The sequence below is a fragment of the Lissotriton helveticus genome, chromosome 5_2 (genome assembly GCF_964261635.1).
Source record: "Lissotriton helveticus chromosome 5_2, aLisHel1.1, whole genome shotgun sequence".
In the NCBI taxonomy this organism is placed as follows: domain Eukaryota; kingdom Metazoa; phylum Chordata; class Amphibia; order Caudata; family Salamandridae; genus Lissotriton; species Lissotriton helveticus.
Window position 1 is genome coordinate 8,249,789 of NC_136066.1, and position 15,832 is coordinate 8,265,620.

General features: G+C 46.1%; 1 protein-coding gene across 2 annotated transcripts in view; it reads left to right on the plus strand.

Annotated features, from left to right (window-relative positions):
- LOC144761153 (long-chain fatty acid transport protein 4-like) overlaps positions 1 to 14,037 on the plus strand; it is a 132,558-nt gene extending 118,521 nt beyond the window's left edge. Inside the window, exons 12-13 of one of the 2 annotated variants that reach the window (XR_013595610.1) lie at positions 8,085 to 8,589; positions 10,029 to 10,929. Coding sequence is in view for 1 of the 2 variants with exons in the window: in XM_078646646.1 (XP_078502772.1) it covers positions 8,085 to 8,231; positions 13,128 to 13,285 (305 nt within the window). In the remaining variant the exon portion in view is untranslated. Of the gene's footprint in view, positions 1 to 8,084; positions 8,590 to 10,028; positions 10,930 to 13,127 lie in introns of those variants that run through there. The other variant, XM_078646646.1, reaches the window with a different exon arrangement.
- The last annotated feature ends 1,795 nt before the right edge of the window (positions 14,038 to 15,832 follow it).

Here is a 15,832-nt window from a genome sequence, read left to right on the forward strand (position 1 = left end):
TCCGGGCCCTTTTGAGGCCTAGAAACGGGGACTTTTACTGAATTAACGTGCACACTGTGAAACGTGGCAACATAGGTTTACATAGGCCTAATACTCGTAGCTTTCACGAGAACTGGAAACTGGCATACTAGAGATGGACACAACTGTAATTGCGTCTTTAATTGATCATAAGGGAATACATATGCATATCAATCATGCACATATAACATGAGATGGGGAACACGTAGGGACACAGAACATGGCAAAATTTACTTTTCCACAGATCAATCACTAATCGATAAACTGGAGGTGCATTGGGATCAGTACGTTTAAGAATCGGAATGACAGGAGAATTACATACATTGGAGTCAGTTTCTACAACTACTCCTTGAGCAATGAGCTCGTCAATAATTTTGGATAAGGCTGCTACAGCCTCGGGTGGCAATTTGTACTGTCGGATTCGTGGTAATACAACACCTTGTTTCAGAGTGACACGATAGGGTGTAATGTGCATACAACCTACATCAGTTGGACCTTGCGCCCATAAATGCTGAGGTACATTCAATAATCTTGGATCAAAATCACGTAATACATAATGACCTTTAAAATCACGTAAAAACAATCTCACTCCTTCTGGGGAGCAGCAAATGATTGCTCCTAATTCTTTCAGTGTTTTGATACCTAGTAAGTTTTCAGGACAGGATCTCGTAAGTAACAAGTCTGTAGTTCGGGACAATGGACCAACTTCTAGGGAAACTGGTTTCGATATTTCCTTAACAATAGGCTTTCCTGAAAATCCAAGGGAAACATTTCTAGAGCCTGAGAGTGGAGCCCCTGGAACCTCGTCATGACTGATGGTAGTCCTACTTGCCCCTGTATCAATCAGAAATTTTCTGTCTTTCCCTAATACTTGACTGTGTACATAGGGACCCTCTTGATCTACAGGAATCTCGATGAGAGGCAAGCCTACCTCCCTCTCTAGGCTGTTTCATGAATACTGCTGATATTCTGGATAATCTGACTGTGCATACTGGTACATCTGTTGTGTAAAGTGTTGTGTGGCAGCTATAGGCTGCGGTACTGTAACTGTCTGTTGTGCGTTCTGCAGTGCTTGCGTGTTCTGCGGAACATGTTCTTGTCTAGGAGGACGTGGTCTCTCTTTCGTCTTACCAGTAGCTATGTTATGTTTCAGAACTGTACATTCGTTTATATAATGACCTGGCTGTTTACAGTAATTGCATGTCCCTCTGACGGGAGCTGCAGGATGACTGGTTTGATTCGTACCCCTCTTCTGACTGTCTTGTGGAACAGACTGTGCAACTAGTACTTTCATTTTCGTGTCTTTCATACGTCTTCTTTCGTGTTCTTGCTCTTCCCTGATTCTGTTCTGGTGGTACTGTAGCATCTGGAGCATTTGTGACGGAGTATTAGCTTGCCAGGTACTTTCGACTTTCAGTACTCGATTTTTAACTTGTGGTAAAGAATTCTCAACTAATTTGGTAACAAAAAGATGTGGATACGATTCACTACTTGTTTTCAGACCGCTATTAATAATGAAACATTTCTCAAATCTAGAATAAAAATCACTAGTGTCTTCATCTTGTTTCTGTTTACAGGCTGAGATAGCATCCCAGTCTTCCTTTTTCGTTGCTAGTAATCTTGGCAAGACTTGTATTAACAATTCGGGCAATGCTTTAGCTTTTTCCCCAAGACCGGTACCTGGAACTCGTGTTTTATCCTCAGTCTCTAATGCGGTCCAATCTATCTTTTTCTCTCCCACCTCCCATTCTTTTTCTTTGAGTTTTTCATATATGCCCGCAGGCAACAGGACCTTTAACATTTTAATAATATCAGGATACGTGTATTCTCCCATACGGAGCATGTCTTTTAATTCACGGTGGAACCCTGCTGGATCTTTATAGTGACAGGGTATTAACTTTTTCATTTCTAAGAGTTCTATTTTCGTGATAGGGGTGTAAACAAATACTCGTTCTAGATCACCCCCCGCTCCCTTAACTGGGTGTACTTCTCGTAACGGGTTCTGTCTGTCTATGTAGAATGATTTTCTTACTGGGGGTGGAACAGGAACAAAATGCGGAGTCAGGAACGTTCTGTATTTGTGGCGCTGTTCTAAAATGACGTTAATTAAATCGGTACCTAGACCTTTCCATCTGTTTAGGAGTAACTCGTTTAGAACATCATACAAGGGACCTGGATCAGAATGCTGATCCTCATACAGTGTAATGAGGTGCTGGATCATGTACATACCCACCAGTCGCTGCTCGGCTGGGGGCAGCTTCAGAAACATTTGGGCCACTATTTCATCTGAAAACGTGGTAGAATCACTAGTCCATCGGACTGCTGATCGGGCTAGTTCTTGTTCATGCATGGTACTAAGCTCACTATAACCTATTCGTAGTTTCAGAATTTTATCTGTAGCCTGGAATACTTGCTCCAGAGAACACTGTTCTGGTACGGGAGGCGGAAAAACTTTCTTGTAATCTAGGCGTGAATGTCTGTCGGAAAGTCTAGTTCTACCTACATAAGCTATTCTGTCGGGGTTCTCGCTGTCTATGTCTTCAGTTGAAGAGTCATTTTCTTTCTCGGCTGCTCGTATTGCTTTCTCCTTCTCGTGTATACTTAGAATTTCTTTACGAATTTTCCTGTACATACTTTCTATACTATTCTGTGTCTTGTGTTTTCCCTTGGATATATTATCACTCCACCTTGTCAAGACTTTCATCTCGTCTTTGTCTTTATCAGGTTGATCTTGTTCTCTTATTAAACAGTTAATCAAGAACTGTAAAATCATACTTTGATTCTCGACTTTTCTATGTGCCATAGCTTCTTGAATACTTTCTGGATTCTCCCCTGTACGGATAAAACGATATATTCTGTCTAGATGTTCCTTCATGTCGGGCAGGGTGGCCAAATAGTTGGCAACCCATCGTAAACGTATGGAGTATATTATCATGTGATCTTCGCCTGGAACTGAATCATATATGCAATCAGTAAGGTGTCGCTTGAGGTCTGCGTATGTAGTCACTTTTGGCGTGCGCTGTAACGCTGCGTCTCTCAGCGTCAGTCGTTTTACTTGAGGCGGGGTGGTAGGAGCACCTCCCCCCGCTCCTCCTGAACTAGAATCGTCAGTTAACGCTGAATGTGCTGGTAAGGTGACTGGCAAAACACGTGGTGTGGACTGGTCCGGGGTTACTGGCACATGGACAGGGTTCCTGGGACCATTGACTGGAGGAACAGGAATTACATTATTAACAGGGTGCTGAGGTTGAGCAGGCGGAATAGGATTTGCATATTCTGGGACTGTATCGTCCAAATAGGACGAAAGAAAAATTTCAGCTGCAGTCGGTTTATGACGTAGCTTAGTCGGGACCAAGGGTGGCGGTAAATTACAGGATGCTTCCGGGGTTGCCTCCGGCAAGCCCTCGGCAAGAAGAGGATACATACCTTTAATAAGGGCATTTCTCTGTCTGTCTGACTGTTCTGCTCTAACTCGTTCACCTTCTTCTAGAAGTTCCCTTTCTTGGGCTCTTTCTGAGGATTCCCTACTTAATTCTGCTTTTCTGAACTCTTTTTCGGATCTTTTATGGGATTCTTTACGCCATAATTCTATGGCATCTTTCTGGGATTGTCTGGCTTTCTTTTTCCATAATGCTTCTTCTACTCGCATGATGCACTCGGCATCCCATGTACCTGATACAGGCCATCTATATTTCTCTTCAAGATTCTTTGTATAATCCACCCATAAGTCTAGATATAATATGGCATCTAAGCCATGCTTGTGGTACATAAAGTGTCCAGGACTGTCCCTAGGAGGGACAGGAACTGATTCTTCGAGTAACCCTTTTCTGGTTTTTATCTGACGTAACTTAGAAAACAGCGGCATCTTGAACTTGTACTTGGATTTAAACACAATACACGATAACCACAGTAATGAAATGGCAAACAAATCACTCATACCACGACATAAAAAACACATTAATAACAGTTCGAACAGAATACTACCTGATACACTGAAAACATAATACTTGAACTTCTCGAGAACAGACTTACTAGAAATACTGGATGCACTGCTAAAACAGTACAGAAACTGGATGCAGTGCTAAAACAGTACAGAACATACCGGTCTCATAAAGAGACACGTCATACCGTATCCACCTAGATGGACACGTCGGACTGGATCTGTGTACCCAAACCCATCGGACCAGGGACAAACTAATGAACCTGTCTAGATACTTCCCCCGCAACGGTACTCACCGGGAAGCAGAAACTGAAGGCTTCGGACTGGACTGGACTGCTACGACGTCTGGTTACTGCTACGCATGCGCTTCGAGCTTCGGTTACAGGTGGGCCTCCGGATACCTCGGACCTTGCTCTCTCGGCTTGGGCTCTGGTCGGGACGAACCGCATTCCTCACCGCCTCGTCTGGATGTCGGACCGCAGTCTCCGTCTCCTCCGTGGGCCTGAGGGAGACTTGAAGCAGAAATATCTGCACGTGCACGGTAGAGTTCCGTCATGGCTGTAGAAGGGTCAGGGGGCCTGCGTTACATCTCCGGCGCGTGGGGAAGGGGCTCGTCCCTATTCGGGCGCCATTGTGTGGTAAATAAATAAATAATTACCGGTACTATTTTTCTATGCATTAAATAAAACAGATAGCTCAATAAATAAGAGGCAGGATCCGGGGTATCTGAGTTGAACAGGCTTTAATCAGGCACAAGGGAAGGGACAGGATCGGAATAGCCTGGCATGAAATGGATTGGCAGCTGCCGGGGCAGGGGAGAGAGGGACAGCTAGCGTCACATTAACAGTACCGAGTATATATAGTAAAACATTACAATTGCATTACATACAGTAGGCGGAACAAGTGACAAACGAAAGATAAGAACACATGGGCGTGACAAAGAAGGCGTGCACAGGGCGTGCACGAAGACATGTGATGAGAACGTTACAGAAGTGTCATAAATGGGTGGATACATGGAGGGGGCTACCTGGGCAGCTGGAACCTTTAACCTAGTGGTGCGCGCAAACGGGCCATGACGTGTAACTGGGGAAAGCTGGAGGCTCTGACTTCTGTACTAGAAGAGGAGACTAAAGTCTGGGATGTCAGGACGACATGTACCTAGAGCATATCTGGTATCTTGTGTTTGGAGTACATGTTGATTGAATCTAAAAGTCATCAGGGGAAAGGCTACTTGACACTAAGGCTGGTGCATGCATATATTCTTCATGTATTGCGTGTGCTATGAATCTTCTATGGATATTAATTCAGTAATTCTCTTACATGGAGACAGGAAGACTAGACTTGTAGCTGATGTTTATGCAGCTCGTTAGCTAGGAATGTGAAGACGGAGAGCTGAACTGATAACTGTGGGCATAACATATTCTTGGCAGGCAGGCAGACAGAGCCAGGCCGGGCACCTCGCTGCTTGGCAGAAAGTAAGCGAAGGGTCAGGGATGCGGGAGGGGCTGCATCGCTCCTCGGAGCAGGTTCAGGAGACTGGAGCTTGAATCTGGTGTCCGGGCCCTCATGAGGCCTAGAAAACGGGGACAACTCGATGAATTAACGTGCACAATGTAAAAGGGTGTCAACATAGGCCTAGAAGCCTAATTCACGTTGCTTTCACGGGGACTGGATAACTGGCATACTAAACGTTGGACACAACTATAAGTGCGTCATTATTAGATCATAAAGGGAACATATGCATATTAATCATGCACATATAACATAGGATGGGGGACACGTAGGCACACATGATAAGGCAAAATTCAATTTTCCTCACAGCGCACACAGACCCACGCAGCGTACACAGACCCACGCAGCGTACACAGACCCACGCAGCGTACACAGACTCACGCAGCGTACACAGACTCACGCAGCGTACACAGACTCACGCAGCGTACACAGACTCACGCAGCGTACACAGACTCACGCAGCGTACACAGACACACACTCAATGTGCATATGGTATGTCAGCACAAGGTTCTGTACTCACACAGCACACAGAGTCCTAATGCCAGACTTGAACTGCACACTCAATGCACAGACACACACAGCGTGCACAAACACATACTCAATGCACATAAACATACATTCAACGTGCATATGGTATGTCAGCACAAGGTTCTGGGTTTCACATAACAGATTAACTTTACATGAGAGGGATCAGTCGACTGCTCTCACGACACCGAGGAAGAGGTCTGACTGCACTGTAGGTTCAGGGGACCGGGTATTCTGATGTACCCAAGGCAAGGACAGCAGGCCGTTGCCTCGGTCGATGGCATGTTTGGTGTGCCCCTCCAGGTCACAGGGCAGGTCGTGGACCGGGTATTCTGATGTACCCGAGGCAAGGACAGCAGGCCGTTGCCTCGGTCGATGGCATGTTTGGTGTGTCCCGCCAGGTCACAGGACAGGTCGTGGACCGGGTATCCTGATGTACCCAAGACAAGGACCGCAGGCCGTTGCCTCGGGTGAGGGCATGTTTGGTGGGCCCCTCCAGGTCACAGGGCAGGTCGTGGACCGGGTATTCTGATGTACCCAAGGCAAGGACAGCAGGCCGTTGCCTCGGTCGATGGCATGTTTGGTGTGCCCCTCCAGGTCACAGGGCAGGTGGTGGACCACGCATTGTCAGGGACTGGCTTAGGCTTCTGGGCCCACGCTGGGTAAGCGTGGCGCTAGGGCCAAAGTAAAAGGATACCCCTATCACATGCAGTCGTGACTCTGGGCAGGGGTACGTGCCCGCCCAGTATGCAGGGCACATGCCTATCCCAACACCAGGTCATTTCCTTTGGATATTTCACTCTTCTGATGGGGCCAGTTTCACCGTTTGCCTCCTGTGTACAGAATATCCCTGACCAAGGAGCGATGGATCGGTGGCAACTGATTGAAGCCCAGTTTCTTGAAGACCAAAGTTACGTGACAGGCGCACAGGAGAGGGGCCAGCCTGGCAGACCTGGTCTGCAGATATTGGTAAGGAGCCCCTGGTAAAGGACATAGGTTTATGGATGGATAAGAAGTGTCTTGTTATTAAAGTCCATACAGAAAGTCCGTCATGTGGTTTATTTTGGAATAAAGTATAAATGCCTCGAACCAAAGAAAGGTTGTGGCCCCAGCAGCGACCATCGATGCCCATCGAGTTCCCGGACACGCTCATTTGAATTTAGAAGTGAATACTGGGATTTAACCCAGCTGTGCTGCATCAAGATAAGGAAGATAACCAGGAAGCCTAACTGTAAGAGGGGGCTGTGAACTGCAGCTTCGTCCATCTGAGAACTATAGCAAACCTTTCCCCACCTACATTGTCTTCCTAGTGTCCCGGCTGTACTCGTCCGCGCCTGTGACCTGCATTACTACAGGCACCAACTGCAGCTGGTAAAGAAAGTAGCAGCCTGATTCCTCTCACAGTTTCTGTGCTGGGACCAGGTTATGTTATGTTATAGGTCGTTTTATAGCGCGCTCAAATACTCAGGAAAAGAGGACGTACTTCCTCTTTTTGACTCTGCCTGCCATTATCTAAACTCGGCAGCCATCTCGACTTGTCTAAACCGTGTAGCACAAAATAAAACGTCACCATATTTAACAATCTCAAATTTGATCTATATCATCCTGAGGTCCAAATTCTATTATAGGACCTGTTTGTATATATCCTATATAATCGAAATATTGACGTCATAATTACCCAATCCACAGTCATTGTAGAAGGCAGAAATGATTCATTTAATCGAAATGCCACATAAATGTAATAGTATTTGTGGATTCATTGTTCTGGATATTTTATGTACTTTGAGTTCATGATTTTGAAAGGAGTAAAGTAGCAGGCTAGGCAAAATGTCCCCAGAGATGGAGGGGGCATACCTAGTTGTGTCTGCACACAATACCTTTTCTATTGTGCCATCTCCTTTAGATGTATCGTATTGGTCATTATGTCGACATCTATAATTAACTAATCAAAATTCATTGTTAAAGTACAAAATTAGCTCGATTGATTCAAGCGCCACGTGTGTCTAATAATTGGTGTAGGTTCAAAATTTCCAACATACTGTGAAAAATATTGTTGCGTCCGAATGACTCTGCATTGCTTCTCTTCCAGGTACTGAGGGGAAGGCCGGGATGGCGGCCGTCGCTGACCCTCACGGCACTTGTGACTTGGAGAGGTTTGCCCGTGAGCTGCGCAAGTCCCTGCCAGTGTACGCCCACCCAGTGTTTTTGCGGCTGCTGCCAGAAGTCAACAAGACAGGTGAGTCCACACACACCTTTCTTAGGACGGCCCCAAAACAAGAGTCGGTGATCTGCATGTCCTGCTACTGTTTGGGTTTTATTCTAACCCCCTATAGGGTATACCCCGATAGTCTCAGCAGTGGCAGAAATGACTGAGCTCAGAATAGGCTGCTCCACTCCTCTGTAGTAGCATACGTCCATGAGCAGATCAAAAAAGGTGACGGTGGAATGCCTAAATTAATCTCCGGCTGCTGTTTTTCTTCTACTGTTGCCACTCCAGACAGAGGACCTGATTTAGATCTCGCCGGACGGGTTACTCCATCACAACGGTGACGGATATCCCGTCCGCTGAAATATAAATGCTATTGTATCCTAGGGCCTGATTACGATCTTGGTGGACGGGTTACTCCGTCACAACGGTGATGGATATCCCGTCCGCTGAAATATAAATGCTATTGTATCCTAGGGCCTGATTTAGATCTTAGAGGACGGGTTACTCCATCACAACGGCGACGGATATCCCGTCCGCTGAAATATAAATGCTATTGTATCCTAGGGCCTGATTTAGATCTTAGAGGACGGGTTACTCCGTCACAACGGTGATGGATATCCCGTCCGCTGAAATATAAATGCTATTGTATCCTAGGGCCTGATTTAGATCTTAGAGGACGGGTTACTCCATCACAACGGCAACGGATATCCCGTCCTCTGAAATATAAATGCTATTGTATCTTAGGGCCTGATTTAGATCTCGGCAGACGGGTTACTGCATCACAACGGCGACGGATATCCCGTCCTCTGAAATATAAATGCTATTGTATCCTAGGGCCTGATTTAGATCTCGGTGGACTGGTTACTCCATCACAAAGGCGACGGATATCCCGTCCTCTGAAATATAAATGCTATTGTATCCTAGGGCCTGATTACGATCTTGGTGGACGGGTTACTCCGTCACAACGGTGATGGATATCCCGTCCTCTGAAATATAAATGCTATTGTATCCTAGGGCCTGATTACGATCTTGGTGGACGGGTTACTCCATCACAACGGTGACGGATATCCCGACCTCTGAAATATAAATGCTATTGTATCCTAGGGCCTGATTACGATCTTGGTGGACGGGTTACTCCGTCACAACGGTGATGGATATCCCGTCCGCTGAAATATAAATGCTATTGTATCCTAGGGCCTGATTTAGATCTCGGCAGACGGGTTACTCCCTCACAACGGTGATGGATATCCCGTCCTCTGAAATATAAATGCTATTGTATCCTAGGGCCTGATTACGATCTTGGTGGACGGGTTACTCCGTCACAACGGTGATGGATATCCCGTCCTCTGAAATATAAATGCTATTGTATCCTAGGGCCTGATTACGATCTTGGTGGACGGGTTACTCCGTCACAACGGTGACGGATATCCCGTCCTCTGAAATATAAATGCTATTGTATCCTTGGGCCTGATTTAGATCTTAGAGGACTGGTTACTCCATCACAACGGTGATGGATATCCCGTCCTCTGAAATATAAATGCTATTGTATCTTAGGGCCTGATTTAGATCTCGGTGGACTGGTTACTCCATCACAACGGCGACGGATATCCCGTCCTCTGAAATATAAATGCTATTGTATCCTAGGGCCTGATTACGATCTTGGTGGACGGGTTACTCCGTCACAACGGTGATGGATATCCCGTCCTCTGAAATATAAATGCTATTGTATCCTTGGGCCTGATTTAGATCTTAGAGGACTGGTTACTCCCTCACAACGGTGATGGATATCCCGTCCTCTGAAATATAAATGCTGTTGTATCCTAGGGCCTGATTTAGATCTCGGTGGACTGGTTACTCCATCACAACGGCGACAGATATCCCGTCCTCTGAAATATAAATGCTATTGTATCCTAGGGCCTGATTACGATCTTGGTGGACGGGTTACTCCGTCACAACGGTGATGGATATCCCGTCCGCTGAAATATAAATGCTATTGTATCCTAGGGCCTGATTTAGATCTCGGCGGACGGGTTACTCCCTCACAACGGTGATGGATATCCCGTCCTCTGAAATATAAATGCTATTGTATCCTAGGGCCTGATTACGATCTTGGTGGACGGGTTACTCCCTCACAACGGTGGTGGATATCCCGTCCTCTGAAATATAAATGCTATTGTATCTTAGGGCCTGATTTAGATCTCGGTGGACTGGTTACTCCATCGCAGCGGTGACGGATATCCCGTCCTCTGAAATATAAATGCTATTGTATCCTAGGGCCTGATTACGATCTTGGTGGACGGGTTACTCCGTCACAACGGTGATGGATATCCCGTCCTCTGAAATATAAATGCTATTGTATCCTAGGGCCTGATTACGATCTTGGTGGACGGGTTACTCCGTCACAACGGTGATGGATATCCCGTCCTCTGAAATATAAATGCTATTGTATCCTAGGGACTGATTTAGATCTCGACGGACGGGTTACTGCGTCACAACGGTGCCGGATATCCCGTCCGCTGAAATATAAATGCTGTTGTATCCTAGGGCCTGATTTAGATCTCGGTGGACTGGTTACTCCATCACAACGGCGACAGATATCCCGTCCTCTGAAATATAAATGCTATTGTATCCTAGGGCCTGATTACGATCTTGGTGGACGGGTTACTCCGTCACAACGGTGATGGATATCCCGTCCTCTGAAATATAAATGCTATTGTATCCTAGAGCCTGATTTAGATCTTGGTGGACGGGTTACTCCCTCACAACGGTGATGGATATCCCGTCCGCTGAAATATAAATGCTATTGTATCCTAGAGCCTGATTTAGATCTTGGTGGACGGGTTACTGCGTCACAACGGTGCCGGACATCCCGTCCGCTGAAGTATAAATGCTATTTTATCCTAGGGCCTGATTTAGATCTCGACGGACATGTTACTCCATCACAACGGTGACGGATATCCCGTCCGCTGAAATATAAATCCAACAGGAAATATGGGATTCATAGTTTGGCAGACGGGATATTGGTCACTGTTTTTCTTTGCGGGGGGGTTTATATAGCGCAAAGTTACCCCGAAAGGTATCCTAGTGCTTTACATGAGCACCAGTAGCATTACAGACCGACACATTCATTTTGTTCGGCACGGGGGAGTTTTAAGTGATTTGCCCAGAATCACATGATGAGCGTCACCAGCTTTAAGGTCAACCGTCTAGCCGTTGTGATGGAGTAACCCGCCCGCCGAGATCTAAATCTGGCCGAGCAACTTCAATCATATAGAAATCAGCCCTGGTCTTGCTGCAATAGGAACAGTCCAGCTCGAAATGCCAGGGTTTGTCCTCTCTCGGATGAGAAGGCTCGCAACACCAGACTGGTTCAAGCCTTTGCCGTCCTTGTCAGTGAGATGAGATCTACCTTGATTCCTGTGGCAAAGCCCTTGAGTGCAAACCAGTGGGAGCCCGAGAGGCGTCTAGCCAATAATATGTTTAAGTGCAGTCTCGAACCGTTTGTGAACATTTCTTCTAAAAGATCATTTACCCAAACGTTTGAGAATTTCTCTATTTATGGATTATTCAAAACACAAGTTCAATACCAGTCCACCACTTGTAAGGTTGCGTCTGAAGATTTAAGTTCAAGGATTCACAATTGGTCCATTCTGAAACAGGAATGACTAATGTAAACTGTTTGCATTTTTTAACCCTCTTTGTGACATATATGGCATAATACCCCTTTATGAAGGACCTTCCTTATCTGAAAAGCATTGGAGTTTAAATAAATGGCTGTTTCAAAATGAACCAATTAGTGTATCAGTAGATATAATTATGCCACAGCGGGGAAAATGAATGGGGTCCAACAGGACATGATTTAGAGCAACTCTCCGAGTACGCCACAATCACACATTTATTGCTGCAGAGCAAAGGTAAAATGTGAGCTTCTTACCCCAGTACAGGAAATAGACATGAAAACCATTGTTAAGTGCCTAACAGATTGCATGTAACAACTACTTTACACAGTGAAACGGTTCTTCTAATAGTCGCGAGTCTCTTCAGTACTGTTTTTCCAGACTGCACAAACGGAACCACTTGCATCCTGTTGTTGCTTAAATACCTTTTTGGTAAAACTAGTCCACAGGAAAAAGTACCAAGACAGTAAACTATATATGCAGAGAGTATCAAATCTTTGCTCTACGATGCAGAAAATGGGCGGAAAGGAATTAAACAAAATTTGGAAAAAGTTAAAACCGTTTCCAGAAAGCGTGTTGTTTGTGATTTGGTGTAGATCCGTTGTGCCTTGATTTGAGAAACGAGTGTTTAACCGGGGGCTTGGGTTGGGCATGAAGGGGTTAATACTCAGAAAAAGTCAGATATATCTGGACAGTTGGTCCCACGGTGCTGAAATATATATATATATATTTGGTTGCCTCCGTTTACCTACCTGCCAATTTAATTAAATTTGAAGATTGGGGAATTCAAACAACCCGTGAGTGCGTTTTCATTGTATCTCCGCTCGGGGATTCTTTTGGGAAATATTGCCGCAGAGAGAGTTCATAGGCGTTTGACCAATGACAGCCGCACCATCGTCTTCCTCCCAGTGCCACAGTTCATCATTTCTTTCTCCTGTGTCATTGAGTTTCTCACCGGGCATCACTGTTTTCTTCTCCATGTTATGGCCGTCCTCGTTTTACTCCCATTGTCGCTATTCTTGCCTTCCTTTCCCTTGTGTCACTGTTCATCTCTTTCTTTCCTGCTCAGTATCAATCTTCTGCTTCTCCTCCTGATTTCATTTCTCTCTTGCCTTTCTTCTCTGCTTCCTGCAGGTGTCATTTCTCTCTTCTTCCTTCTCCAGTGACTGTTCTTCTCTACTTCCTCTTGATGTCATTGCTGTCTTCTTTTTTCTCCCGGTGACACTCTTCTTCTCCTCCGCTGCAGGTACCTACAAGTTCCAGAAGACCGAGATGCGGCGAGAAGGCTATGACCCGGTGCTGGTGAAGGATCGGTTGTTCCTCCTGGATTCCCACCTTGGGAAGTACCTCCCTCTGGACGAAGAGATGTTCCGGAGGATCCAGTCTGGGAAGCAGAAGCTGTGACCGTGGAAGGTCCCATCTTCTCCTGGAGAGCACTAGACGTACAAGATGCATGGGTTGCAGGTGACGAGAGGGCTTCCCAAGGTTACGAACCGAGACCAAGCTCTTCCTATCCAGGAAGTGGCTGACCAAAGTATGCTGAGCCCAGGGGTGCAAAGCCTGAGACACTGGCCCCCTCCTCACCTCTGACCTCTTCCATGATGTCATCTATTACGTATTCTGGAGAGGGTGGCATATTATTTTTTTACTTTTACCGTTGATTTTTGTAAAATTAATTTATTGCAGTTACGGGACTGCTTTTCTCTGGCTGTAATCGGGGAAGCTAGAGAGGAATTTTCTGGACTTGTTTGAAGTTATGACACGCACATGTGGGCACTGGACGCATCGACAGCGGATCCGCTTTACCGTCGACCCTCCGGTTGGGAGCACTGAAGCATTAAGCACACCGCCACATGTATTCAAGAAGGGAATAATATTTATTATGTGTGGATTTGAAGTCCAACCGATGAAAAACTGTTAATCGAAAGGGAAATTGCATTTTATGCTCTTTATAATGTGCATGAATGTGAAGTGTGTCGATGGGTGGGTGCGAGTGTGTGTTTGCATGTGGGAGTAACCACACGTCTACCTGTGTGCTGCTGTTGGTCTGAAAGGAGTATGTGCATGCTTGAACATATGTCAGAGAGCACTGGTCTGAGTGCCACTGTGGTGTGTGATTGGTTTTCAGCAGAATGAGTGAATGTGGGTGATTTGCAGAGCGCATGCATGGCTACTCCGTGTCCCAGCAGCACACTGACGTTCACAAACTCATCTAGAGCACACTGTGTAAAGTACACCTGCTATCGCCCGCGCACACATGTATGTTACTGCTCTGTGTGCAAACATGCATGAGCGAGCATGTCCATGGATTACTGGTGGATTGTGTGTGTACATGCACTCACCACTCTGTGTGCTGCTGCTGAATCTGAACATGTATGTACCCGCTTGGTCACGCGGCTGATAATCGTGGATGTATGAGCTCACGTCTGTCTGTCTGCTGATGCACACTTGTTGCATACGAACGTCTGTTTAGGTCGAGCGTACAAGACAGTCCAGCTGTCTCACTGTGAAAGACATATTGTGAGCTTACCAAGAGCATACAGAGGCTGGGGGCCCGCCCATGGCTTACCAATGGTTGGCTTTACTGTCACTCTCATTTGCCTGCTTCGTATTCGTGTCCGAGCTTGTCAATCTAGTGTTTGCTCCTCCCATGGAGCATAGCCATTTTACCATGTCTTTCGAGTGAGTTACTTCTTTGCCTCCGCTTGCTTTATAAGCACTATTTTGTACTCTCTGATTAAGCACGACACAAGAGTGATGTCTTTCCCAGAGATCTCCCTCGTGTACTTCTCTTCTCTGCACACCATGTTGCTCAGTCACCCGTGTGCTTCTCCCTACCACCCTTCATGTTGCATTCGCTCGTGTCCTCCCCTTTTCTTTCCCACCTGTGTACTTCTCCCCACCCTCCCCATGCTGCTCTATGCCGTTGCTTTACCCCACCCATGCCCTCTACGTTGCGCCACTCACCCGCCACCCATCATTCAAAAAAAGGATTTGCACATCACGGATGCTGCACAGCATGTGTTAAAATCATGGACCAAGTCAATAGGTCTCAAAGGCGAAACCTGTTGGTTTTTGGCAATGCTTGTTTTCACTTGCTTCTGGATTCTGATGTGAGAGTGAACAGCTGCTGTGGGGCTGAAGGGTGTGAAGATATTCTTACACCTGCTTGTGTGCTGCTGATTTGGGGGACTGTGTGAGTGCGCTCCATTTGTGTAGCGCTTGTGGGTGTGAATGTGTGTGTGTGTAGCAGTGTTTGTTGCTCATTACAGCTCTCACCCATACTCAGGACACACTCTTGCACTCTCGGGAGGGCACTGGGAGAGCAGAGCGGGAAGGGATACACTTCAGTGGAGCCTACGCACATCCGGTGACCCACTTGTCCACACACACACACACACATATAGACGAACCAGTTGCCCCTCGAAGACGTCTTAGCTCTGCCTTCTCATAGCGCCTGAGTACAACAGCGTCATTTCACCAGAGGTACAAGTGGGAGCATTGGTCAACAAGCACAGGGCAATATGTTGCTAAGATAAAGAACTTATGTCCCAGGCAAAAGGTTATTTAAAAAAAAAAATACAGCTAATGGTTGGTGGCAAAGCAGTGATGTGGATAGAATTTCATCAATGATCCAAATTTGTTAGAAAATCAATAGCATAAAAAAGTCCAGTAAAGACCAAAGGCCTTAACTAAAAAAATCCAGCAAAACAAGTGTAACGATAGATCCATGTCACCCGTCCACTTCATTTACAGAATTATGGAGAGGAAGGCAAACAGCAACTTCTAGAATGCGCACAATAACATAATATTCAGGTTTCAGGCTGGGGAGATGGACTGGACTATTCAGAAAAGACCATAGTGCCTTGAAGCCCTCATGCAGGCCAGTTTTGGATCTGTGGGGGAAGCCTTCTTTTTAGGTCTTGCCTAGGCAGCGCTTGTGCGGTCTCT